Below are 27,327 nucleotides of genomic sequence, written 5' to 3'. Positions count from 1 at the left end.
TATACTAGTGAAAGCAGTTAACACGTTATTCAAGAGATGTGGACAGTTTCATTTTAGGGAAACGAGGCACGTAGGAGAATATGATCCAGATCAGGAAAAGGTCTAGAAAACATAACTATAGTGTTTCTGTCTCCTCTTCCTCAGATTTTACAGTAAATTAAGGGCTATGAAGATAGCAGGAAGTGTAATATATATAGAGAGATACATTTTATATAGATACATTTTTATATATTAAAATAGAAAATATATATCTGAAAAAAGCTTTTATGTATGCGTATATAAGATCTATGTGTGTGTGTATATATATATATGTGAAAAACATTTCCAAAATATGTTCTTATGTGGAGATCCATGGTTATCCAAGGACAAGTGATTCTGCTATTACATGCTATCTTACAGAACACTCTCAAATAATATTTTGCAGAAGCAAACACTGAAAATCAATAAATAAAAGTAATTTAGAGTCTACCAGACAAAAACATTGTTTTGCTAGAGATGGAAATGTCTAGAATATTTCATGTCTGTCATTAGGATGCTTGAGACTTTCTGTAATAAGACTGTAAGGAGATTTCTGAGAAGCAGCACAGAAAATCCTTTCCCAGAGGCTCAGAGGCTGATTCCATTTGTGTTCTTGAGCTGATCTGATCCACTTCTCAACTTTTTTAAATTTGGTCAGTTTTCAGATCTTTTTCTCCACGTTTCTGGAAGATGCCAAGTTCCCAAATAATAAAACTCAAAATGAATGAATGAATTCTGTGAATACAATATTTTCCTTCCCCTTTCAGTGCCTTTGCCATTTTCCTCAGACAAATAAAGTAAGAATGAATTTCTCTGAAGATTGCATTTTGCATCAGATGTTATAGGCAGATTTTGACGTCGAAACAGGATGCTAATCAGAGTGAAATCATCTGGGCTTATAATGGCTGTTAAAACCCACAGAATGTCATTAAAATGTTCTATTCTGTATGTAAACCAACTTATTTAAGCTAATATATTCATAATTGGTGTGTCTTTGTAGAAATTTATGCCATCAGCAAACAAGGAAACAAAAAACTTCACTTTCATGATGAGTTTGGTACTTTTAGCATGTATCTAATGTCAGCATGCACTCTGTGTAGGTCAGAAAGTGTGGGGCTAGTGGGCTTCAGTTCACTCCCTTTTTTATATGTATTTTATATTTTGGGTTGATTTTGACATGTTTGGTTTTTTTTTAAATGAGTCTAAGGTTAGTTCGATAATATGGCTAAAACAAAACTAATCAATCAAGCTGTTTTTTTGAAATGTCTTCTACTGAAATTACACGTGACTAAAATTTACATTTTCTTTAAAAGTTAACGTTGTTTCATCTGTCATGATAGAGCTCTTATTTAAAAAAAAAAGGCAAAAAATCTCTTGACTGAAGTGCACTTGAGAAGCTCATTTTTAGGTCTCTTCAGTTCATTGCTTTTGACTAAACCACAAAATTTCTGATTACTGGAATAAATATTAGAAGGCAGGTTAAAATACGCTGCTAACTAGGAGGGTTCGGGTTTATTTGGTGTTGATGAGCAAGCTGACTTTTTTAATGTCAGCCTTTTTATATTCCTTTTAAACATTGCCACTAAACGCTTCATTTCTTTAGAAGCATCCAGTCGGTGATGCTTCTGTACCTGATGCTGTTGGCCACTCTCTTGCTGCTGGCCTGTGTCCTGGTTGTCCGGGGGGTGAGAGAGCGCAGTCTCCTCCCTCTCGCCGCGCTCCGTGTTGCTGTCTAGCTCTTGCTGGGTGAAGACCCACAGTAGTCTTCCAGTAGAAGTCGATCACCTTCCTTTAATTGGCGATATCTAGGAATGAATGTTAAGTATGGCCCAGTTTTACTTTGTGTAGATATATGCATACATCCCATATCCAAAAAAATACTTTAACGGCTAGGTGTGAGACTGGAGCGGGCTGATGGATGAACCAGACCGATTTAATCTGTGAAAAGGAGTTGTAATGCTTTAAAAAAAAAAAAAAATCCAGTTAACATCTTATGAATAGAAGACACTTAAGTGTGGTTTTTTTATTTAGTGTATGAACTTCCACTGTAGAGCTTCATCCTGATAAATATGTAGAGGAAGAGGAAAAAATATAAACTGCTTTTGGACAAAATAAAACTACTATTTTAGAAACACAGACCACAGATTTAGTTCCCCTGTGAATTAAGAAAATAATTAAATGATTGGCAGTTATACTGCCAATGACTTCAGTCTGTCTTTGTTCTTCATTTTTAGCACAATGTAAGGAAGCTAAAATCACTTTGCTTTTCAAAACCTTTGAAAACTTTAGAGACCAGTGAATATTTCCCTATATTTTTTTTTACCATCCTGTTCATTACTGTAGAATACAAATACATAAGCAGAAATCAGCCAGTAAGTCTATACTTTCTGAGAACCCTGGGGGACTCCGTCTGCTTTAAAAATGTATGAGACTTTGTCCACTGAATCGTTATGTTTTGACATTGTTCCTGAAAGTTTTGCCTCTAAACGCAGTGACCTCCTGATTTGGTGTGCGCACTTTCTTCTTGAATATGGTGAAAAAAGGTAGAAAACAATTGCAATGATTATGAGGTCTGTCTTGATTTCTATAGCAGATATTAAACTACCAATCTCACCGAATGTAAAAGTGCAAAACTGGTGACAAGGTTTCATGTTGCATCGCTCATAGGTTTGCATTCTTTCAAGTCATCCTGATGTGTAAACTCAGTTTTCCCAAATAAGTGTTTATTTTCTATGAAATAGGAAATCCTATGAAAATTAGAATTAAAAATCCTATCTGTATGGAAGACTCATGTATGAGAAAATTCACTTCATAAGGAAAAATTCATCTTTTTGAGTAACCAAATCCTCAGTTTCAAAGATCATGTTCTGGTCCTACAAATAAAAGGTTAGATACATAATAAAGCAGGTCATGTCTTTAGGATTTATCATGAGCTTTACATTAGTCACATACCCAAGCGATTTATTGTTTGGGGCCAAAATAGTAACCTAAAATTTAGATACCTTTCCTACCTTTGTTTTGTGTATTTCATCCATTTTAACTATATTCAATACCTTTTAGTTTAGTCTTACTAGATCTGTGCACCAGAGATCTCTGTATGTAATTCATTACGAAGGCTTGGCATACAGCATCATTAAGAGAAATTAAGAAGGTCTGCTATTTTCAAACTTAAAATAAATCCCCTGGCTTTTAAATTATTTATCTTTTTCTTTTTTTTTTTTTGATTGCCCTCTAGGAACAAACTTTACCCTTGCAGAACTAGGAATCTGTGAGCCCTCTCCCCATCGAAGCGGCTACTGCTCAGACATAGGAATACTCCATCAAGGCTATTCCTTGAGCACCGGCTCCGATGCTGACTCCGACACGGAGGGAGGAATGTCTCCGGAGCATGCCATCCGCCTGTGGGGAAGAGGGATCAAATCCAGGCGAAGTTCCGGTCTGTCAAGTCGAGAAAACTCAGCGCTCACACTTACTGACTCCGACAATGAGAACAAGTCAGATGAGGAAAACGGTAGGCCTCTTTCTTCAATATATTCATAATGCACATGTATGAGAATGTGATCATACTTAAAAATATATAAGTATTCTTTTAAAGATGAATTTTTCACTTTTATTTCTCAGTTTGACTAAAGCTGCTCTTCAGCGTTGGGGTTTTTTTTTTATCATCAGTGTCAGGAAACTCTATTACATGTATATCATATAATATATATTATGTTTTATCTTACAATTTACTTTCCACACAATACAATCATCTTTCACGGAAGTTTGTGCTTAGATTACATTAAATTAAATTTAATGACGAGAAGCAGAAAGAAATTTCTTAAGAGAAATAGTTTCTCGTATGCGATTTTTATACACAGCTTGAAGTAATATTAATGATCTACAGTATGCTGGTAGCTGTAACAATGGTGCTAATTTGTGACAATCAGACTCAGTTTTCTGGGGTTTTTCATGTTTTTGAGGTTATAAAAAAAAAAAAAAAACCAAACACAAAAAAAACCCCAAAACAAATATTAATTTTCTGTTTGCTTATTGGTAAGTCTTGGGGGACTCTTAGAAAGCAAACCTATGCATCAGACTGAGGCAGAGCACTTCTCTTTGGTGTAGTTTGTTAAAGTCATAGGAATGAGACTTTAGACAGTGCAACCGCCATTTGTGATAAAACACCTAGACACTGGTTGATTCGCAGAGTAAACTGCGTTAACGCAGCTCTCCTTTCAAATGCATATAACCCACGTTTGTGTTCTTCATATGTATCAGCTAAACATTTTTACCTGGGGACTTTTTTGTGCTCACATTTTTTTAAATTAAACTGCAGAGGAAAAATAGTGAAAATGGATCTGCAGGAGTTTGTCCTCCATCCTATAGGGTGATGAAGGTGCAAACTCAACTTAGTTAAAATACCAACTAAGGGTTTGATACTTGCTGTTCTGAGACGGTGATGAGGAATCTCCCTAACATTATACCCTTAGAGCAACTATTCAGGCAGCTGATACCAGCTAATGAAACCCGCTCTCTGCTACTCATATTACTTGTGATAAAATGAAATCTGTTGCATTTTTATTGGGTTTAGATGTTTATTTTAGGCTCCTCTGTATACCTACTGACAGTTGTCTCGGTTTCAGCAGAGCCGGTATGCCAGGCACTAGAAACACGAGCAACTGCTTGTCAAAGCAAACAAGGCAAAACTGAATTACAGTTTTTATATTGATAGAAAAAAGTTTAGAAAAGTGCAATTGATTTTGCTTGTAACAGCAGTCTTTTTTTGTTGATTTAAATTGAATCTTCAAGCAATCTCTCCTCTCCGTAGGCATAGCAGGATACATTTCTTCATCAAAACCAAAGAGGAAGTGTATATTTACTTATAATGGTGCATACAAGGAAGACTGTATTTTAAAAAGAATCGGTGACTGATCAATTGGTTTTACCTTTTTATTTTTAATAATGTCATTGACAGGAAATACGACAACTTCCATTGACTTTACTATAGTTTTGATAGTGGTACTGTGCATAATTTCAAATAAAAAGCATCACTAATTAAATTATGGCATTACGGAACGATTGGGATTCATTTCTGTAGCACGAATTCACTTGTCTGAAGGTGACGGTCTCCATTTCAGTAGAAGCCACTGTGCCACACCTTTTGTCTGAGAACATTTAATTTCAGGGCCTACTTTCATACATACTGTTGCAGACACTGATGAAAGGAAGAGTCTGTTTGTGTGCTTTTTGTTTTCCTCCTAAGAAGTGAATTATTAAGTAATTGGAAATACAGTGCAGTGAATCCATTGTGAATAGGTAATTTTTCTAACAATGATGTTAGTAAGAGAAAGAAGGATGTGATCAAACAGCACGCGAGAAACAAACCAGTATGTGGAATGCATTTTTCCTTGGAAAGGGTTTTGTGAAAAGGGTTTCTGTATGTTTGGTTGTTTAAAAAAAAATAATACAATAATGAAGCAACTATTATATACACAGAGGTGTTAACTTCAGTAAACTTTTTAGTTTTACTCTCTCACAAATCCTGGTTAGCTCAAAAATCAATGCTTCTTCACATCAGTGATTTTATGAAGTTTTGGGATGCATTATCATATAGATTGACAGTTGCCCCACTGGTTCAGCACCACAGTGTGGACACTTACCAAACCAGCATTAATTTCTCACGCTTGTGCCCAGCAGTGGTTTCCTACATAATAAACACTGTGTCCTTCAGAAGCAGATCAATAACCTGCTAGGTATTCGTCTTGAAGAGGAGGTAACAAGAATCTATACTTCAAGAGAAATTTGCTCTCTGATACAGGGTTTCAGATTTGCAGGATACTGGCATAAAACAAGACATTTCTTGGGGTGAGATTTTATCCATTTATGCCTAGCAATATTAGAAGGAACTCATGATGCATAGACTACTGAATTTATTTGAAGTACTGTTGCAACTTTTTCCCCTGAGACAGTTTAACCATTGTGTTCAGCTCCAAAAGGTGATTTAATTCTTTTTTAATTTTGAGATGCTTTTACAATTTGTATTATTGCACTTAAAAAAAAAAAAGCAACAAACCATAGCTCTCACTTTTCTTATAATATTAGATCTATTTTGTCACTTTTAGTACATCTCTAAGTAGCCCAGAGGAGGCTTAATTTCTAAAAATTGCTCTAACAATATGATTTTGTGCCCATCCAAATCCATTCACAAAGCTTATGACCGTTTTCTGTGTTTTTAGATTTAGTGTGATTTAATTTTATCATAAATTAGCATTCTGTGAGCCTTGAAATATTAGCAGGTTTAAAATGCTTGTAGATAAATTGAAATAATGGAAACTTATTTCAATTCAATGTTTTACTTGGAATACTAAAATTCTTCCTAACAAAACAGCTTATTAACAAAAGCAACACTTTTACTTTCACAAGTCTGATTAGGCTCTAAATTCTTATCACATCTTGCAGCTTTTACTACTGTCTCGATCTGGCCATCTCTTCTTTAGGCACAGCAATGTGAGTATATAACAGCAAATCTGCCACCAAATTGTTACTCAACATGATATATTGAGTTGTGAGATTTAAGTAAATGAATCTTTCTGTGATACATACAGATGTAAAAAGTCAGTTAGAAACACGGCTCATCTCTGATGTCATGTGCCAGCTTTGTAGAAAAAAGTGTTGGTGGGGACCCACAGGTACAGAGCGTAGGTTCCTGTGGACAGGAACTCAGAGAGTTCCTGAATGATTATTTCTCTTTCCTTTTATTAAATCCTGTTGGTGTTTATTCCAAAACATCACAAAAAACTTTTCAAAAGTAGCGTTTGTCATCAGTTGTCATGTGTTCTTTCCTAAGCCTCCAGTATTCCTGTTTCCAGAGTAAAGTTTTGGTGCTGATTGTGTTCGGGTAGTTACCTTGAAGCAAGTACTCATCCAGGGCTATTTTTTTTCTTTTTTTAAAGTAGAACAGTTGTTCTTATTTTTTTTGAGTTGAAAATTATGTTCTTCTCAAAAATACAAAACCTGTTGTAAAGTAACTTTTAATTTAAGAATTCATGAAAACAGAGTGGTCATAATTAAGGAGACTTGATGTGCAGAATGCTTTTGCAACAGATCTGCAATCTTCTCTTTTCCTTCCTTCACTCTTATTGAATGAGCAGTTCCAGGCTGTTAGGGAGGCGAATTAAACTCAACCGACATTAGACAAATTCGAGTGAAAAGCTGAGCAAAACAGTAATACGTAAAAGAAAACATAATCCTAGGTAGAAGAGAACAAAACAGAAAAATAGCATGTAAACTCAGAGCAGATCTCAGCAATTTCAGAGTGCTGAAATCAACTGATAGACCCAAAGAGAATCCGCAAGGAGGGCTTTCTGTTTGGTAGGAGTTTAGATTGCGTTAGTTCTCCTCTTGTGAAAGAGAAAACATCTGGAATGGTGCTGGTGACTTTTTTTATTTGGTAGAAGGTTGTTACCGTGACACTTTTTGTATTAGTACCATTATTGTATGTAATGGATAATATCACTGGTAGAAGGGGCATAACATAAAAAGTTTATCGTGAGGTTTCTACTCTGATGTTATAATATCAAACGAGATGTTTCTGTTTTGCGTTTGTGTGTCAGAAAAGAAAAAAAGCATGTCTTGGGGGAGGAGGAGAACTTCCAGGACTGAAATGACATTATTAAAATAATGTCAGATGAAAAAAGATGATCAAGGAATGCTTTTATCTTACTAGTGGTGATTTTGAATTGAGCAGCAAGACAAGAATGAATGGGAAGAAATAAAGCAATCTCAAACTTCAGCAAAACAAGGGAAATAGTTCAAGGTCGCGCTGTGGTTATCTGTGTGTATGCTTTAAAGGAATCTGAATAAACCACTGTGATTTTGGTAGCCCTTTGTAGATAATGCCTATGAAAAGCAAATAATTTTGTATGCATGGGTCCATTTCTATGGTGATAGCCCAGCTGTACCTGGTGAGGTGTGGAAAAGTGGTGCATTCCTGGAATGAACCTGGAGAGTCCTGACGTTGAATCCAGTAGTGCTGTGCACTTTCCCTTTCCTCACGTCAGCTCCCTTTCTTCTGGGAGAAGATCTTCCCTCCTCCACTGGAGCTAGCCTGTCTCCAGTGTCAGGTGTGAGGATTCAGGTCACATGGAAAAGTGTTGTAGGATGCTTCGCAGATATTTTCAGGTTCAATATCCATCAATATTTGCTATGCTAGACGTATTGGTAACAATGAATTCTGTTATTTTTTCTGCATTACTTTGGTGGTTTTTATTGTAGTAATTAGAAAGTTTGAATACCAGACAGTACTATGTGCGTATATCACTTACTACAAAAAAAACAGAGTACCATGAATAATGTAAAATGAAGTCAGGAAAATTGTAAGATAAAATATGAGTATATATATTTGTATGTGGTGCTTCTGATAGAATCTTATGAAAAAATAGGGAAATTATATTTTACTTCTTTTTTCGTGCTATAAAGTTTTCAGTGGTGATTTCATAGAGTAATTTCTCAAATGCATGTGTAAAGTAAATCTTAAAAAAACAAGCAAAACCCACCCCATAATTCAAACTGACCTCGTATTGTATTATTGCTTCAATTTTATGAGGAGCATAATCCGGGCTTTTTCTGGGATGCTGTTAAAAAACAGATTTAGATTTACAACGAAAAAGATATTACTGCATCACAGGAGTTTACCAAGAGGCACCAGACAGATGACAGCCAAAGAGTTTATTTTCTTATTTTTACTGTTTTAATTTTGATGTGTTGTTCTCAATATTTTATTACTTTAATTTTTACTCAGCTTTCTATTTCACACTTAGTAATTTGCAGAAAAGATTATGGTGAAATTGTGATTCTACTCTTGAGAAGATTTTGGGTTTGTTGTATGCATGCTACTGTCTCGGAGTGGTAAGACCAGTTTGAAAGTAGACGGTTTTAACCTTCCTGGTGACAGAATTCTGTTTGGGTTAAAAAAGTGGGAGATTAAGCTTGCTTCCTAAATATTTCCACTAAGCAATATCCAATTTCACCTATGGGAAATACTTTGTTTGTTAAAATGGGGTGTTTAAACAGCGGCGATGCAGTTGGAGCAGATCTGCGTAGTCTTTAATTGGGGGGGGGAAAGGTAACATTCCCTTATCATTTTGAGGTAATATATCTATGTTTTGTGTACAGGAAGAAGCAGGGAAGCTGTAGACTTCCTGTATATTGCATAGTAGAGTGCTAATTTCAGCTTTTAGTGCTGTTTGGGAACATTGTGCCCATTTCCCTCCCGGATCAGCCCAGGTAGCTTGGAAACAGCAGCAGGGACAGATATGAAAGAGAAGAGAGGAAGAGCTGCCACAGTCGTACGATCTGTTCATAGCTGAGAAAGTGTCCAGATGGTCCTAAGGAAATGATGAGATTTAAATGAAATGTCATATACTCAGAAAATGGAATCGCATACGTCATACATCAACTAGACTTCTTAAGAGGGCGTGCTTGGGAGGTTAGCTCGTGCATGGGCATACTTCATCTCTTCTTTAGGAAGGCTTGTGAAGTACTTTGTAAATGACAAATTTAGAAAGTCATTAAGCACAGTATCAAAGCTCGGTTGCTTAAGTGGATCCAATTTTGATGTGCTCTCAAAACCTGAGGGCACTTCTGATAGGAAGTGGTTTCCTAATGAGGGAATTGACTAGCAGGAACGACTTTTAAAGACTTAACTACACATCAACTATAATTTTGTCCAGGTAAATGGCTTATGCATTCAGTGCAGGGGGAGGCTAGATGATGACGTTAAGGACAAAATATGGATATGTGGTACCAGTAAATTTTATAGCCTTGTGGAAGACAATATGAAATGACAGTATATAAAATCTTAAACTTTTGTTACAATTTTAATGTAACGCAATAAAACTGTAGTGTAGGTCCAGCAGGATGATGTGACAGAAGCAGTGCTAAACATATCAGGTGCATTTAAAGAGCTAAATAGATACTATCTGGAACAGAGTGTTTGGTGATACTCTAAGACAGCCAGGATGCAGATGTGGCAATAGTGACAGCTCTGCTTTGGTGGCCTAAAAGGATAAAAAAATGCCATCTTGACATTCAGTTGCTTGTAAGCAGCATTCAGCTATTCGGCAGCCATTAGATTTCCCATTCAGTTCAGTGTTGGCTGGAGAGATGTGTACCAGGATCTCAGGTTTTATTTTGCCAGAGATATATGTATTTCTAGCCCTCCTGATTGTAGGAGAAATGGATGGAGCGTTAATAAATAAATAAATAAAAAGGAAAATTTCTTGCACGTGGTGTGGTGAAGTCTTATACCATGGATGTCTGTAATCTTCTTGCCCATTCATTTGAGTCAGGGCTTCAGTGTCTGTAAAATTGTCATTTCTCTGAGGTGTCGGTGATCTCAGTACCTCTGCCACAGTCTGTGCCGCGCCCTGGCTGCTGGGCCTTGATCATTGGGCTTTTTCTCCATATACCATCCAAGGACCTGGCTGAAGCTGTGTCCTGTTTTACATTCTCTCTTCAGAGTGACTTTTTTAGATTATATGAATGGCCCCTAAATAATTGCATGAACAAAGGCAATGAGGAATTGAGACCTGGGAAATGAAATCCGATATTTAGCCATGAAACTGAGGAAAACAGAAATATAGGCTGGTGAATTAAGGCTACCTGGAAAATACCTCAGCAGCTGGGTTTCATAACTGCTGAGGCTAGCTGTCATCTTCCTTTTTCCTGAATTCATAAGGAAAGACCTTTTGCGTGCAGCTGTATCTCCATCAGTGTGTGAAGGTCACAACATGGAGAGCTTTTAAAAAAGTCTCTCAAAATAACTGTGAGATTTTTCAATTAATACTTTAATTATGAGCCTTCCCATCTACTGGACAGAAAGATGAAGCTATGTTCAACAAGAACTCCATTAGAGCACACCATTCATTTCATCAGTTATTAGTTTTAGCAAAGCCAACTTAGATGATATAGGTCACCTAGGTAGGCAAGCGGCAGCACCTTTGTTCGAAGTATAACTGAGTTAGAATAATGCCTTTTATACCGTTCTGTAATAGAGATGTGTATCTGATAAAGTTAATCCAGTTTGGTAATAAACACATTGTGAGTGTCTGATGAGCGATAAAACCTTCGCAGGTTTGCCTGTACATGGTGTTTAACAAAATTTATCATGGTGAAACAAAAAAATAACGTATTTCACGTTTCCCTTGTAAACTGAAGCACATATCACAGGAAACCATACACTGAATTTATTTTCTGTCTTCCCTTTCAAAAGACTGTGAAATATTTCCAAAAGCCTCCTCTAAATTTGTCAAGCCACATACTGGCACCTTTGCTCATGTAGCATATTCCACTATTAATAATCTTCCTAATTAGAAAGACTTAACGTATTTCACTGATTAGGACATAACTAGGTCAAGGTACATACTGTTTTTTCTAGTCAACCCTTCATGTATGGAGCTTGGCCTGTGTCTGACCAACAAATTCTGATGATACAATGAATGCCTGTTTCCCATACGTGTATAACTACTCATGTATATGGCTGTTCAAGTGTTATTACTATTTCTAAATATTTCATTTGATATACTTTGTGTTTATACCCTACACACAGTTTTTTTTCAGGTAATCTGGCAACTTGTCAAAGACAATGTGTTTGAATTGATTGTCAATGTGATGTTGAAACGTGACATTCTATTCAGGTAGAATAGAATTCATCTTGTATTCAAAAATGGATAAGGAACTATAGCTTTTTTAATGTCAAAGTTTTAATATGTGTATATTAGAATAAACAGAACTTGTTGAAAACTAATCCCATAATTACTGAATTTCAAGAGAGATTACTATTACTTTACTCTGTTATTAAAAAACTTCTTTTTTTTACTTAGTTCTTAAGTAGTTAATGATAAAGATGTGCCATAAGTTCCGTTCCTTACATCAGAGGAGAGGAAGTCAAATTCACGAGCCCGAGTTTTGTTTTTACCTGTAAAGTTTTTTTTGTGACTCAGCTTTTTGCAGAAGCTCTGGGCAGAATTGGACTTCTGTCAGGTACTGTAGGAGCGATCTGGAATTCAACTGTTTACTTTTAATTTCAGTTCATTTCACATGGATTAAAGACAACTTTCTGCTTAATTTAAGCTTTTATACATTCTGTGACCATCTCCTTCCTTGACATCGATAGGGGAAATGCTTTTATATATTCCTTCAGTCTTTCTGTAGCGTTTGAAATTGCTGACTCTCTGACATTCTTGCCTTAAGAAGCTATGGGGTTGATTGGCAGTGCTTCAGAAAGGCTGAAGTTCTGCCTCTCGAATCAAGTGAAAGATTTCTTACCAGCAGCTCTTCGTCCACTTTCAAAACACTCGCCTGCTCAGTCTTTGGCTCACAGACCTCTCATTAGTGTTCTTCAACATCTCAAAAGCTGTTGGTAGCACTACAGAAACTGTGCTGAAATCTTAACCATATGTGAACATGAAATACTATCTATGATAGAAATAGAGGACCACTTTTTCAATTGGTAGTTTTTCTATCTGATGGTTAAAGAACATCAGATGAGACTAGAACCCGTGAAAAGAAGATACGATGATACTGGAGAGACGGGAATATTTTGAAGAACTTGTCTTTTCAGTAAAGTTGCCTGCTATTGAAGGTTAGTTGTCATTGTTCTTAAAAATAACCACCTACATTTTGCAACTTGCTGTAGGAATGCTTTCCATGTAGTAGGTTTACATGAAGCAGTAACTCTAAATGTTTTTCCAGGCTGAATAATTTATCTCATTATAATGTGTTACTGTTTGTCACCAGAGGGTGCCATTGCTGTGATCTTCCACATTCTTGTGCTAAAAACCACTGAATTTTGGAAGAGGTGCTGCTTCTAAACGGTACCTCTTTCTTTAGTTTTTAAAGCAATGTCAAGAAAAAGTGGCCTTGTGGAGAATAATTTGCACAACTGGCAGCAGAGCTGTGTGTAGTTTCGATTATTCAGGTGCTGTTGCTTTCAGGAGATCAATAAGTAGTTGGAACAACCAAGTCCTAAAAAGGGGCTATTTCCTCATTGTCCACTTGGGCTTGTTACACATTAACTAACACCACTTACTCTATAGTTGTGTACAAACTCGCCATCACACATTTCTTACTGAGAAAATCAACTCAAGTTTCTAGATACTTAGTATGGTGCAGCAGAACAATGCTAGTGTTGGAAGAAGAGGCAGTTTTATTAGTGAATGAAGTTGCAGAAGAGGTATAGTTACTATAAAATAAGTTGTTGATGTGCTCTGTGCCGGCTTCTCAAGGCATCCAGTTCAAGGTCCCTTTCCTAATATAAAAAATGTGTAAGAGCCTTAGGCTTGTGTGTACTGTCTGTCCTATCTGTCCACCCAAGTCTGGGGTTGCACAGTGACTATCCATCTGTGGTCAGGTGAGGGGGTCCGAGAGAGAGATTTACGCAGCTGGACTCTAAGAAACTTAGTTGATTCATGGAATATATCACAGATGCAGTTCAACCACAGAGTGTGTAGGACTGTATTTAAATCCAATATGAACTCATACCTTCCGTCCTTTGGTATTTTCTCGGTGCTCCCAAATACACAGTGTAACTATCCAGGTAAATGAAATGAAAAGATGAGCTTATCGAGCTCCTTTTCTTATAGGCTAAGATGGAAGATGAAGTTTTGGTAGGTTTTTTACTTTCTAATTAGTAAGAATCATGCCTGTATTATTGAGGGCCTTCAAATAACATCTCTCTGGGACAGATTTTACAGCTGAGCAACAGTTCAGTGGAAAGGATAGCTTTTGTGATTTCTGAAGTTGTTATAAATATCTCAGAAGTTGCCGACTGTTCAAGTTGTTGTAAGGCTTTCCAGTGGCACGTTGCTGATACGGAGAGGAGGACCCTTCAGCTGATGAAATTGTATTTGCCAGGAAGTTCAAGACGCCTATGGAAACTGATACTTCCTTGCCATGTTTGCCCTATTGAAACTGAGACACCATCTTGTAAGAAGGCATAATATCATTCAATTATAACAACATGCCTGTAGGCAAGGCACAATATGTGAGCATCATTTGTTTGCTTAGAGCCGTGACTGTCATTCAGAAATATTGAAAGGTAGCAGTTGGATTTTTTCACACAAATGGTTAAGGGACTTTTCTCAACATCAAATTAGCGTTCAAGAGTGAAAATATAGCTTCTGTTTCCTCAGATGCTGAGCTGTAAGAATGAGTAATCACGATTCCTGGGGGGAAGAAATGTTTCTTTTTAAAAAAACTTGAGTGGTACTAGATAAGAAATGAGTTTATCAGTTTTCCATAGAACACTCCTATTTAGTAAACTTGAAATAAGATGAATTACAATCAAGTTACTCCTCTTTCCAGTTTTCTTTCAAAAGAGGGGAATTATTTTTAAGGATTCATGCTATTTTTGTATCTCACACACAATGCTATAGCTTTAAGCTATATTGCTCAGTGTGAATAACGACAAAACAAGGGAATGGATATAATTGCTTAACAGAGTGGAGTTTCTTTTGTAGCTCTTTTTTTTTTTTCTTTTCTTTTTTAAACTTCTTTTTGCTAAGTAAAGCACATCATCACTAACACTTGTGCTAAAAAGTTGTTTTTGAACAGTTTTGTACAATGCATAGAAAGAAGGTGTGAGGTAGGAGGGATCAGGTAAAGGCCAAGACTGTCACCTGCCGTGTGAAAAGATGAGCGGGTGAGAACAAGTAGGAGGACATGAGGTGCAAAGGAAAGAGGAGTCCAAGGAGGCTGCAGAGAACACATCAAATGCCTAGGTTTAGGACAGCCAATGAAACAACACACCTTTGCAAGGAAGTAGTAATCTGCCATCAAAAACGTTTTTACTGACCACGTGCGTATGCTGTTTTTCAAAAGCGTTCTATAGCAATACAGAGAGTAAGTTTTGATGGTTTTCGCCTGTATATAAATGCTGGTGCTGACTTTAATAACCTCTTTTACTATAGCAAACCTTCTAAGTCGTTGGCCTTGAAGGGTTAATGTGTCAGTGAATGCCACAAGATTGCTAGGAATTGAATACTTGGATTTGTATTATATGTTTGTGAAGCAGATACAAATATTTGGAGTTCTATTTTCTTTCTCATTTTTATGCATTTCATAGTTATTTCTAAAGCTAACAATATATGTAAATAATTCAGTTCGTTCCCTTCCTTTGTGGAGTTCTCTACATTTTCTGTATTAAATAGTGAAATAATAAACCTTATCTACCCAGTCCTGTCAGTATATCCCTGAGTAGCTGCTCAAAGACTCCTTAGGTCCTGATCGTCTAGATTAATTTGCCAGCTCTAATTTTCTGGATAATTACTGCATACTTCAAGACCACTTCTATTGTGATACTTAGCCAGCTTTTATTCTTTGAGATACTTTATTTCTTGACTTACACTTTGTCTTCCCTAAGAGTCTCTGAAGATGGGTATCCACCAGTTCAATCCTAAATTTTGGGTTTGGCTCATGCTCCAAGCCTTTCCTCCGTCTGTCTGAGTCAGGACCCACTGTCCTCTCCCCTGGGGACTCTCTGTTTGTGGACTTAATGCCCTTACCCAGAAGTAAGGCCAGTCGATACATGATGGAGCACTCTGTCAGCTCTCCTAGGTGACAGAATGCCATCTAATCTTTTCAAGCGAACATTTTTATTAATTTAAAAGCAGAATTTCTCCTATGTTTTCAGATTTTTGGGTGGTTTGAATTAATTCATTACATTTTACTTCCACAGATACCAGGGCAGATGAAGGCGGTCTGGTGTGATTACAATTATGATAATTCGTGTGGCGCCTTTTTTTTAATAAGAGAAAAAGATAAATAAGAGACCTATGATAAATGTTAGAAGACTGACCTATAACCACAGCAGGGAGACATTAATAATCAGTGTTTTCTATCTTATCCTCAGTCCAGCTGTTTTGCTAAAGATCCTGAGAAAATGTTCCGAGAGCAATCAGTACTGCAGCGCTTTAAGTGGAAGGCTGGTGTTGGGGGGGAGGGGGAGGATTTGAACATAATTCTGAGGACTTCACAGTCAGCATCATTAAGAAAAATAATTGTACATGTTGAAGTATAAAGGAGCTATACCAGGTAGCTGTATGCTTTCTATGGGTGTCGTTAATCCCCTGATAATTTATATTAAAATTATTTTTTTTTTTTTAGGTATTTCATTTTTATACTGGTATTTTTCACCATATTTTTCTCCCATCATTTTCAATCTTGGTAAAAACATGGCATTTGCTAGTCTTTGCCTGAAAGACCATTTGTTCTTCCTTGCTCCCTTTTTTTGGTTTTGGTTTTTTTTTTGTTTTTTTTTAAAATATAGCATAGTGCCTTGGGTTTAAAACTTCAATGTGGCTCCAGATAATCTCCTAGTTTTGTTTCACATATGATGCCTTAAAAGCACTCTTTGTAAAGCAGATTACAGTATGAATGTGCAAAGTGAGGGTTATTTTTTTTTTACTACATACGATGAATTCTTTGCATGGCTTAAAAAGATGGAGGAACAGATCATCTTACAGAAATAATGATCATCTTAGAAAAAAGATTTGAAGAAATCAATATTTTTATTTTCTCTGCTTTTGTCCCTCCTTATTTGAGTCTAGTTCACAAAACAAATGCGTGTTAGAAATGCTTCAAATCACTTCTGTGATGGTAGATCTTGACTCTTCCAAATATTGGTTTTATGTATTTCCTTTTTGTTAGTCTTCTCGTGCCTTATGTTTTGAAATAGTACTCTCATTTTTCTTAGAATGAAAGAGGGTTTTTTTAACAAACAAAAACTTTTCAAACAATTTTAAATGTGATCTGAAGCTCCTGAAGTCTTACTTGAGCTCTGCTGTTATGTCTCAGAGGAGTAGAACATACGTGGCAACTTCTCCAGAAAGATCCTCTGTAAAGAACGTATTAAAGATGAAATATAAGGATTTTTAGATCAAAAGGATAATGATTTTTTAAAATCTTTACTATGTGATAAATTAATCAGAAGTTATTATAAAGATGTACAAACTTGCACAAGGAGAGAGAAGAGGAAGTAAGACAGTGACTTTGAAATTAGTATAGACATAGACCTAAAGACATATTTTCAGAAGTTTGTTCTAACCAACAGGCAGGTAGCGTAGCGTATGCACTTCTTACAGAGCGGGGCTGTGTCAGGGAGTGTGATGAGAAAAATTATTGATATGATCACAAATACCTTATCAGATATTTTGCTGCAGTTAGAAAGATGCTAGAATGCTCTGGCATAAAATAATCAGGAGTAATGCAATGACTGTTCAGAAGCCCGGCTTTAGCTTTGATGTCACTCGAGCCTTCCAATGCAGTATAAGCCGTATACCAAGCAAGGTGAAAAAAATTATACCTCCCTTTAAAGAATTTAAAAAAAAAAAGTGATTCTTAAAACGGAAAGAAATTACCTAACATATATCAGTAAGGATGTAAGTTGCATTGTTCCAACAGGAATTATAACCAACAGACTTGACTCTGTAATTATGAAAGAATTTTGCTATTTAGTAAAAGCCCAAGAGACTTTCATAGCAATGAGACATATGTATCCAAAGGCAGATGCTGGACCAAAGCACCTAATACTATGATAATGTCTGTTTCATATTTATTATGTGAGAACGCATATGACTCATTCATGCTTAAAATGCATTTTTGAATGGATTTATCATTTGATTAGTTAATAATTTTTTGCATCAGAATACAAATATAGTGAAAGCTGTTCTTACAGATCAGCTGCGACAAAAGCCAGCAGCAGGAAAGGAGAGTTTGTATTGCAGCTTCCCATATGAGGTTCATAGATAAGCCTCACCTGCCTGTCCCCCCCAAAAGAAAGATACACTGTAATGAAATTTATAGTCTTCATTGCAGTTTATCTAATTTTTCAAGGGCTAGTTTACTTATTTATGAAGGGCAAAGTAAATTCCACAACTCTGTGAGCTGTTATGATGCTTATGTAAGCACAATATGTTGTAATCAGGTTTAGTAAATCTTAACATTCGAAGGAATTTTGCAAGATTTAGGAACAAAAAAGCTAGGTTCTGCAAGCCCATTTAGGTTTTAATTAAATAATAGTAATGGTATTTTAAGAAGGATTTTGAGAAATAATCAGAGAGTAAGTTCATTCCTATGATTTATCAGTAATAATGAAGGGAAGTTCTGGGTTGCATGCATGCAAATTGTGAATTTATGGCAATGCTGTAAAAATGTGATGATTGTAGATATGGAACCTGGAACCTAGAATAAACATGCAGAGTTCTGGCAGTGCTGAGCGTACTGACGTATAGTCCACGCTCTGTTTATTTGTGCATAAGAAAGTATTTATCAGTCTGCAAAATGGTTGCGAAACTGATGAAATTAGTTCTGTATACCGATGCTCTTAAAATACTTCACTCATCTTTTAAAGAGTTTCTGAAGTCTGAGGAATTAAAATGACAGAGGCAACGTTTTTTACAGACTTTTTCTTACGCTATTGAAACATGAAGTTCAGTAAGTGAATTCTGATAATTTTGTACAAGAATTTCTATGAAAGATCCATCCTGTTAGGTAAATTCATTTCAGCTGCTATTATAGAAGAGATAATACAAAGCCCTTGCCAAGCAGCCTTTATTTAGCAATAGCAAGATCATCATGCAGGTTGAACACGTGCCTGAGTACTGGTTCATAGTCTAATGAAATATTTGGAAGAAAAATTATCTGATGGTAATTTTCTTATGTCAGGATTGCTATCTGTTACCCAGGCATAGTCTCACGTGTGCCCGCAACAGGCAGCGTACGAGCTGCGTTCGCACCCTGTGCATGCTTCAAAGCCAGAGCAGTGCCTGGCGAGGCTCCGAGCGTTCCTGCTCAGTGTGTCCTGGTTGAGGATGCCCTTTGATGGGGTGATGGGATCGCGCAGCCCCTCGTCTGAGGCCCTCCCAGCGGTGTGCTGCACCTTGGCTCTTTTTATCTTGTTCTGTGTTAGAAGAGCGGTACTTGCACAGTCTGTACCGGTTTGAGCTGAGCTGCCTCGCGTTAGGTCCCACCTGTGACTGCCGAGGTCCCGATGCCAACAGCCTCCTGTGCTGAAATGCATGGCAGCTGCAGAATGCTTATTTACCAGACAGAGGAGCGTCTGAAAGACTGGCCACTTTGAAAGTTCAAAACAAGACTCTACTACATTGGGGTACATTAACAGTAAACGCTTAGTTCTTGATCCCTGGAGGGGTTCAAGGCCAGGCTGGATGAGGCTTTGAGCAGCCTGGTCCGGTGGGAAGTGTCCCTGCCCAGGGCAGGGGGGTTAGAACTAGATGGTCTTTAAGTTCCCTGCCACTCTCACCATTCTGTCGTTCATATAAGCCAGCGTGCAGAGACCAGGTTGGATGGGGCTTTGAGCAACCTGGTGTAGTGGGAGGTGTCACTGGCCATGGCAGGGGGGTTGGAACTAAATGATCTTTAAGGTCCCTTCTAACCTGAACCATTTTATGATACTAAAAGGGAGCTGTTACAGCTGCCTGCAGCTGCCTGGCACTGTCCTGCCATGCGATGGCAACCAGGGGCACGGAGGGCAGCGCCACGTGGACCTTCCACTGTTTGAGGGGGTGTGAGCACAAGGAGTCAAGCTCTGGTTCAAAAGCTGCTTTGGTTAATACTTTGATTAATACGGCTATTAAAAGAGCAGAAAAGTGTTGTAGCGATAAATCAGTTCCGTAGTTTACATAGGACTAGGTGATGAAACCCAGTTTTTATTCACACAAATTCTGCATGTCAAGGGAAAAAGCGTAAGCCTGACAGTATGCCAAATTCTTATAATTTACATATTTTGTACTTCAAAATAGATTTATTTTTGTTCAGCTCTGTTTTAAAGTGCTGAACATAATATACCCCCAAGTCCCAGCTGAAGCTTCACGTGATTTAAATGAACAGGGATATTCACCTTCCGAGTCAGGCCCAAACGGTACAGTATTTGTGCGGTAGCCATGGCTGTGTTGTCTTATGGGCCCCTATGACTGATGAGAGCCCAATAGGCCATTGATAGCTGCTCCTGGGCGTCTCTCCCACATCACGCTGGATTTGAGAGTTACTCAAGTGACTTAAGAAGTAGATGCATAATCTATACGTTTATCAGTGGGAATAAAAGAATAATTTTGGTTCAGACACAGGTGAGTTACTGCTTGTGTTGGCTTGAAGGCTACTAGCGAAAAAGATTTCCCTAGAAAATAACTGAACAGGAAAAATGAGTTGGACTTCTGAGGATTTGAAGTACAAAATATGTAAATTACAGGGATTTGGCATACTGTCAGGCTTATACTTTTTCCCTTGATATGCAGAATTTGTGTGATCTGCTCAGTCCAGCATCTTATTTGTCGTATATATATTTTACAATGGAATTTGTGAGTGGCTTCCTTCTTTTAGTTTCTTTTTTAACGTGAGCATTTTATGACAGAAATTCTAAGTCCACTTTGGAGTGTTAAGCTTTAGACATCTGTCTCCTTAAAACTTGGGCGAAAATACAAGATGCCTATTTGAATAACACGGTGTCACCAACAGCGCTTGAAAGTGATGCAAGAGGTGGTGGTGCTTCCTTATGCTTCTCTCATCGTAGGTCATGTGGTACATTTGTGCACGTTATGTGGGTAGTTCTTTGAAAAAGAATAATAAACAAGTCCAAGATGTGATGTCAGATCTAGTTAATCAGCGTGCTAGAAATACATTACCCTAAATCTTGGTTAGGAAAATAGTAATCAAAGTCCTGAGTTTCTTTTCGTTTGGGGAGACAGATGGCATATCTGCTTAACGGCAAATATCCAAAAGAAATTTTTTTAAAATCCTATCTTTCAAAACATGGCAATCAGAATCATCTTGGAAAGGAACTATTAAATTTAATAAGCCATATGTTCAGTGAATTTACTTATTTTGTTCTGAGATGTAGACATAAAATTCACCTCTGTGTCCTTTTGTGTAAATTAACTGCCTTATTCTCTGCTACACAATTAAGGTATTTAACGAAGTTCCAAATGTGCAACGTATTATTAGCCAAATGCAGCAACTAGTTTTCATGTTGCTAAAATCAATGCATTTAGGTGAACAGTCTGCAGTTTACCAGAGTTCCCTCTGTGGAGTTCGGCGTGTTTGAAGATCAGATTGACTGGCAGCTTCCTTGGTATACATAAAACAGATCTAAAATTATTTCAAATAGAAATTCTCTGAGGATTGTATCATCTTTGCCGTTCTGTTGTACTGAAGATGCAGATGTGCCAGACTGTTCTGCAGGATTATAAATGCATTAGTGAAACCCTAATACTCTCTGTAACAAATATATGCAGTGCAAGAGGTTTTCTTAGCCATCTTGTACCCACTCATTTTATTTATTTCATGTAATTGGCATGTTGTTCTGCTTTTATAGCTTGTTAAAATGAGATGTGAAAATGGCTGTAGCTAATGGCTGCTAGAAAATCTTTTCCCATGGTAGGCAGGAAGAACATTTCAGAAAAAATGCATTGCAGATTTTAAAGCACAGTGCTCTCCCAGTGAGAGGCAGAGATTAAAAAGATGGATGTAGTGCGTTGGTGATATGTATAACAGAAGCAAGTTTTAATGACCTTGGATATATAAATGAGCACCATATACAAATGCCCAAGTGTTGAAGCGGCATGCTATTGTAGGTGCAAGGATACCGGCGTAAGCCAGGGCTCCTTCGCGCTGTGGTGCTAATACTGAGGCATAGGTGTGGTGTGAAGAGGCTGGTGGTAGCGGAGGCGCTTTTCCTTTTCTTCCTTCAGGGAAAATGATATGAGAATACTTGGAATGAGGTTTTCTGAGCATCTTCCTGCTCTGCCTTGCTAGCAAACACACTGTGTTCCTTGACTGCATTTTTCCCACCTCTCCTTCTCAGGTGCAAAGTCTGTGTCACCTCATGATTCCTTAAAAGCTGGTCCTTGTTGCCAGTCACTGGGCAGGTGTGATCCAGAGTGGGAGTGCGGAGGAACCATCTCTCTTCACTGTTCTGTGCACTCTGACCTATATTCCTTTGCTCCATGAAAGTTACCGTGTTGATCTGTTCTAACCTGACCCTTTCCTGGAGAGTTTGGTTTCTTGATTTGCCAAGGGCTAGTTTGTGGTTTGGAAAGGGGTTTTTTTTATCGCGACTGTTTGTTTGTGTTTGGTTTTTTTTTTTTTTTTTTCCCTTCCAGTATAGCAAAATTGGCAACATGCTGCACAGATTTTCTTTTTATCCTGCAAGAGTCCTCTGCCTTTATATCTCCCCTTGGGTTGTTAAAACATGGGCTATTGGTGTGTCGGTGAAACCTGCCCGGAAACTTTTTTGCTGAAGGAATCTGGGATAAATGGACCCTGTAGGTTAACGTTTTTAATAAAGTGATGTTTCCACATTATGGTCTCTATTCCCCCCCTTGCCCTCTCTCTCATTTCTGTGTCTCCGTGAAATGAGTTTTAGCTGCACGTTGACCTTAGCTGTTAGCATAGAATGAAGTTTTTCTTCAAAGGAGGACCATCACCGTCCTCATGGTACTGTTCTGTGGGCTTTAGTCAACCAACAAGTTGCTTCAGTTCTAGGGAATCTTTTCCATAAATTACCATGGCAGTGAACTCCTTCAACTTACCAGATATGATGAATAAAAACATTTCTCATTTAGAGAGAGATAATTATTATGTAACATACTTTGTGGCGCGCTCTTCTTTTTTCTTCTCTTTAACTATAAATATTTCCTACTTCCCACTGTCAAAATATAAGTCTATATGTGGTTTGTGCAGAGAAAATCAGGACTCAGGATTACAGTAAAAATTGGAAGGTAAGAGCATCTAATTTTGCATGCCAGCATGTCGTTGTGTTTTAGAAAAAAATACTGTAAAAGGGTACAAGTACCACTGTATATATAGTAAACTGTATTTGCGTATGTTTGTATTTCTTATCAGGCATTTGGAATTTCTTAACAATTGTTGGTTTTGTTTGTCTGTGTACTTGGTAGTCTTTGACTGTTCCGAAAGGAAAAGAAGGACCTACGGCCCTCCGTAACTACAGAGCTCTCTGCACTGATGCAGCTTCTAGAACAGATAGATCCTGCCCCCACGAGAATTCGCTTTTAATTCCTAGCACCAGATGATGATAGTTTGCTAGCAGAAGCACAAAAAAAAATCAAATGCCATAACGTATTTTGATCGTGCACAGCATAAATTGTGCTTTAGCTTCACAATAGATTCAGACTAGCCTTAAAAATGAATCTCCTACCATAGGATGTTTGCAGTTCGTGTTGATAGATGTTGTACTGAAAGAATTCATTGCGTCAGGACTCGTATGTAGTAGTTATCCCAGTGCATGGGCAAAGGCTGAAACAGCATAAATTCGCCTTGCCTTCTCTAACAAGGCCACATAAAAGCAGCCTTATTTGTGATTCCTAACTCGCTCAGATTAGACCTGTGCAGTCATTCTGTATTTATTAAGAAAAGCAGCTATTGAAAATAAGTTCAAAAATGAAACCAAGTCGGTATAAAATGTGAAGCCTGGTAAGGCAGGCTTACTTGCCTATTCTGTCATGCAAAACCAAATGCAGCTGTTTGGCAATGCCTGATTTCATACATTCCGTGGTTCATTTATGTGTTGGTTGTGTTACTGTAGTGGCAGGGCTAATTCTGAACTGTAAAGCGCAATGCGTACTGGAATATAGATCTAACATGGAATTCAGAAAGTGTAGGGCTTAACTCCAGAAAACTTTGACAAGGTAAACTGTGGGCAGGTGCGTACAACGCCTCCTCCCCCAGTGTCAGGACACTCCAGCCCATGGGGATGACATAAATTAACAACTTTTTATTCTGCTATAGCAATGAACTCTTCAAGTATGATTAGATAGGAATCCATGCACATGCCTAGTGTATACATGACTAGTTTTAAAGAAAAGCTTTCATGTTTTTCTCCTAGATTACACTGTAGGTATTGCCAGATTATTTTCTATTATTTGAATTGTTATCAGGAGAAACACACAGTCATTCCTGGGATTCTTATCCATTTAGTTTTTAAGCTATAGTGACATTAAATAAAAAGATTACAGTGCTGCACACCGTGATTTTAAATGGCCTTTTCAGTCTTTAACAGCTCTTGGAAAATGAAAGAGGATTTTAGTTTCAGGATTTCACCTGAGAAAGTGGAAAACAGTATAGGAAGTCTGGTGTAACCGTAGTGTCCTCTGTCACTAAGGGCGTTACACTGTCTCGCTGCTGGCTCGTCGTTTGATCTGGAAATTTGCCAGACTGGGAGAATCTGGTGGTGCTGGTCAGTTCAGTGGTACGTGAGGCTGTTCCGTACCTGTTCGGGGAATAAGCCACTTGTTCACGCCTCCCAGGTGGGATGGGGAGAGAGTCAGAAGGGGGAGAGTGAAAAAGTTCTAGTACAATGAAGGGAAAGACAATTCTCAAATTAACTACATACAAAACTAAAATTAACAATTTTTTTGAAATATATTGAATAAGCAGTGACATTACCGTTGTATGAAAAAATATGGTATAAAATGCTGAAGGGAAGCCATGTTTAATGAAGCAAGCAAAAAATCTTTATATTGCCATGCGTTCGAGCAACCTGTGGTTTGTTTCATGCAAGAAATTAAATTGCAAATTGGAAGAAAAGTAAAATTTGCACTTACAAAAAAAAAAGCGTAACTTGCAGAGCACTGCTTTTCTGGCTTCTTGTACAAGAGGAGTTTATTTACATACTTCAAAAAAGTAACAAAGTAAGAAAAGTTTTTCCATTATTAAAACATCTTAGAAGTTGCTGGGAAAGGGCTTGGTTGTTATTCTGTATACCAATATCAATTTTTTAGAAAAAATATTTACAGTGTAGCATTTGATTTCTAGACAATAGCATAGCACCTGCTAGATGTGTTACAAAGAATGATCAACTGTTGTGTGCCTGTTCCAGTGTAAAATATTGGTAAGATGAAGTATATCAAACACATTTATCTGCTGCAAATCAGTTTGTCTCAGAAAAGACTCAGTTAAATTTTATGGAGCCTAATTTTGTTACTGATACACCTTCTGAAATTTATCTGATATACTGTGTTTTTCTTCCCCGATAGGTCAAATGAATCATCCCTTTCTTTCTCTTCCAGAATGGACAGTAAAAATAAGCCACCGTATGCCATTTGTGTATAACTGGCGTGATTTACTGCACGTCTGAATATAAAAATCATAAAACTTACAGGACATGGTTAATACATAACCATCAAAATAACAGAGTGCAATTCTAAATTTATGAGGCTGAACTTAACACTGAATATCAAATAAGAACCACATTGATTTCTGTAGCGCATGGCTTAAAAACACATTAGGTGGCATAACTGCAAGACAGTACATTGATTTAAGCGTAAAATGCATAGCACTCAATACTTCACCACCTAACGTTTCCCAGTAATGAACAAAGCTGTTGTATATTGATGAAAGGAAAATTATTTGTTTTGTTAGATTATGGTGCTCAAGCAGATGCCTTGCTTTTAGACTAGGTAGGCATAATTTGAATCACGCTTAGTAACAAGTGACGTTGGACACCTTAAAGAGAGAGTACACAGTGATCTCCGCATAATGCGTTTTAAGAAATCTGTATTTAGTCTGGCCTTAATGTAAGCCTGAATTCAGGCACCGTCATTTGGGGAGAGTGCTTTGGCAGGTACAGAAGATTCATTGCGTTTTGGAGGCCTCTAATCGCTTTTAAAATGTTAAACATTTGCCTTCCTGAATCATGGCCAGAGAGTAAGTCTATAAATCTCTATCACCCTTGCTCACTGAGTTTTGCCAAAATTAACTCTGTTTACATCAGGAAACGCACTTCTGCTTTGTTTTAGGCCCCACTACACAAAATGCCTCAGCAAGTGAAGAGATTCATTGACTTTAGTCTAAGCTCCCCAAAAGATTAATTGGGTTGACATTGGCAATTCATCTAGATTTAATCTTAAGGAGAAAATTCTACGTGGGGGTTGAAATCAGGTCTGTTGAACATGATTTCCTCACGGTACACCGTATCCAGAGTGGTGTCCTTGTCCTCTTTAACACTCCGAGAGTGCAATGGGACTAAAGCAGCTCAGCCAGCGGCTCCGGGTGAGTGCGGTCCCTGGTCGCTGCCGGGACCGGGGAACAGCCCTCGCCGGGCAGTCAGTGCTGCCCTCCATTGCGTCCTGCGTGGGAGCTCTGCTCCGCATCTTGTGAGAAGAGTAAAGCAAAACTATGTTGGTGATGAAGGGTTCAGCTTCTTTGAACATACGTGTATGTGTACTGGATACACTTGTGCACGCGTACATATATATGTATCTTGGAATTCTTGTATGCAGTATGAAGCATGCCTACTGTGGCATCTGGCAGGATGCGCCCTGTGAATTGCGTAGAGTTCTTAGCTGAATGGAGCGGATACCAGATCAGAGTCTGGGTTGCATACTTGAAAATTTCACGGGGTGCTACTTTGAGTGTCAGTGTTTTAGAAGCAAAAATTGGGTGCAGTTGGTATTTCAGTTTTGCCTATGTTTTGGGTTACTTTTTTTTTTTATCATACAAAGTTTCGGTATTAGTCTTCATGACATGCAAAATGGACCGAGATGTTAGAGAATAATGTTTTTAATCATCATTGACATTTTCAGAGAAGATTAAAATTTAATAAAATTAATTGTCCGTTTTTGAATGGCTCACTTTGCAGTTAATCACACACCTTTAGCTTCCACTACAGATACGTATTTCTTTCCTGCAGTGTTTTTTTACTTTGAAACTTAACTGCAGTAATTATGATAATTGATTAAATAGTTGGTTATAATTTTTTCTTCAAATTAATGCAATGTAATTGTAAGTTATGCTTAGTGTGAAACAAACTGGTTTTTTAATCTTGTTGAAAAAGACCTTTCCTGAACTTCTACGAATATTTCTTCTTTTCCTTTTAAAGGAAAATCTCCGACTTACTAGAGGAGTATAACTTAGTGGGGTTATATTTAATGGCAAGTACAGAATACGTTGCTTTCACTGCTGTGCATCTCTAGTAATGTAATTTGAAGTGCTAGGGCCCTTTGCATCCATTTCGGAATCTATTATTAGTTGATTAAATTAACTGGCTGGATCAGTACAGTGAGAAGAGACACAGTAATGATATTACAGAATTAGTATGCTATGATGAATTGTCAAGAAAAGTAACTGTGACAGCCCTGTGGCCATATGCACTTAGCCATGCAATTTATAGTCATTTGAAAAGCCAAGGACTTTTCAGTTTTGGTTAGGAATTTGTTCTTGCTTTTGACAGAAGTTGAGGGATATGTGTGTATCGAACAAGAGGGGGTTTACAGTGCCAACATGAAAAGAAATCAA

General features: G+C 37.5%; 1 protein-coding gene across 3 annotated transcripts in view; it reads left to right on the top strand.

Moving 5' to 3' along the window:
• Positions 1 to 27,327, top strand: part of TENM2 (teneurin transmembrane protein 2) — a 1,449,326-nt gene that overhangs the window by 969,663 nt on the left and 452,336 nt on the right. For all 3 annotated transcript variants that reach the window (XM_074604292.1, XM_074604293.1, XM_074604291.1), the window contains one exon: positions 3,254 to 3,529. In XM_074604292.1, coding sequence (XP_074460393.1) covers positions 3,254 to 3,529 — 276 coding nt within the window. The remainder of the gene's footprint in view (positions 1 to 3,253; positions 3,530 to 27,327) is intronic.

This window comes from Larus michahellis, chromosome 11 (genome assembly GCF_964199755.1).
Source record: "Larus michahellis chromosome 11, bLarMic1.1, whole genome shotgun sequence".
Classification (NCBI taxonomy): domain Eukaryota; kingdom Metazoa; phylum Chordata; class Aves; order Charadriiformes; family Laridae; genus Larus; species Larus michahellis.
This window is presented reverse-complemented; position numbering and strand designations above follow the sequence as displayed.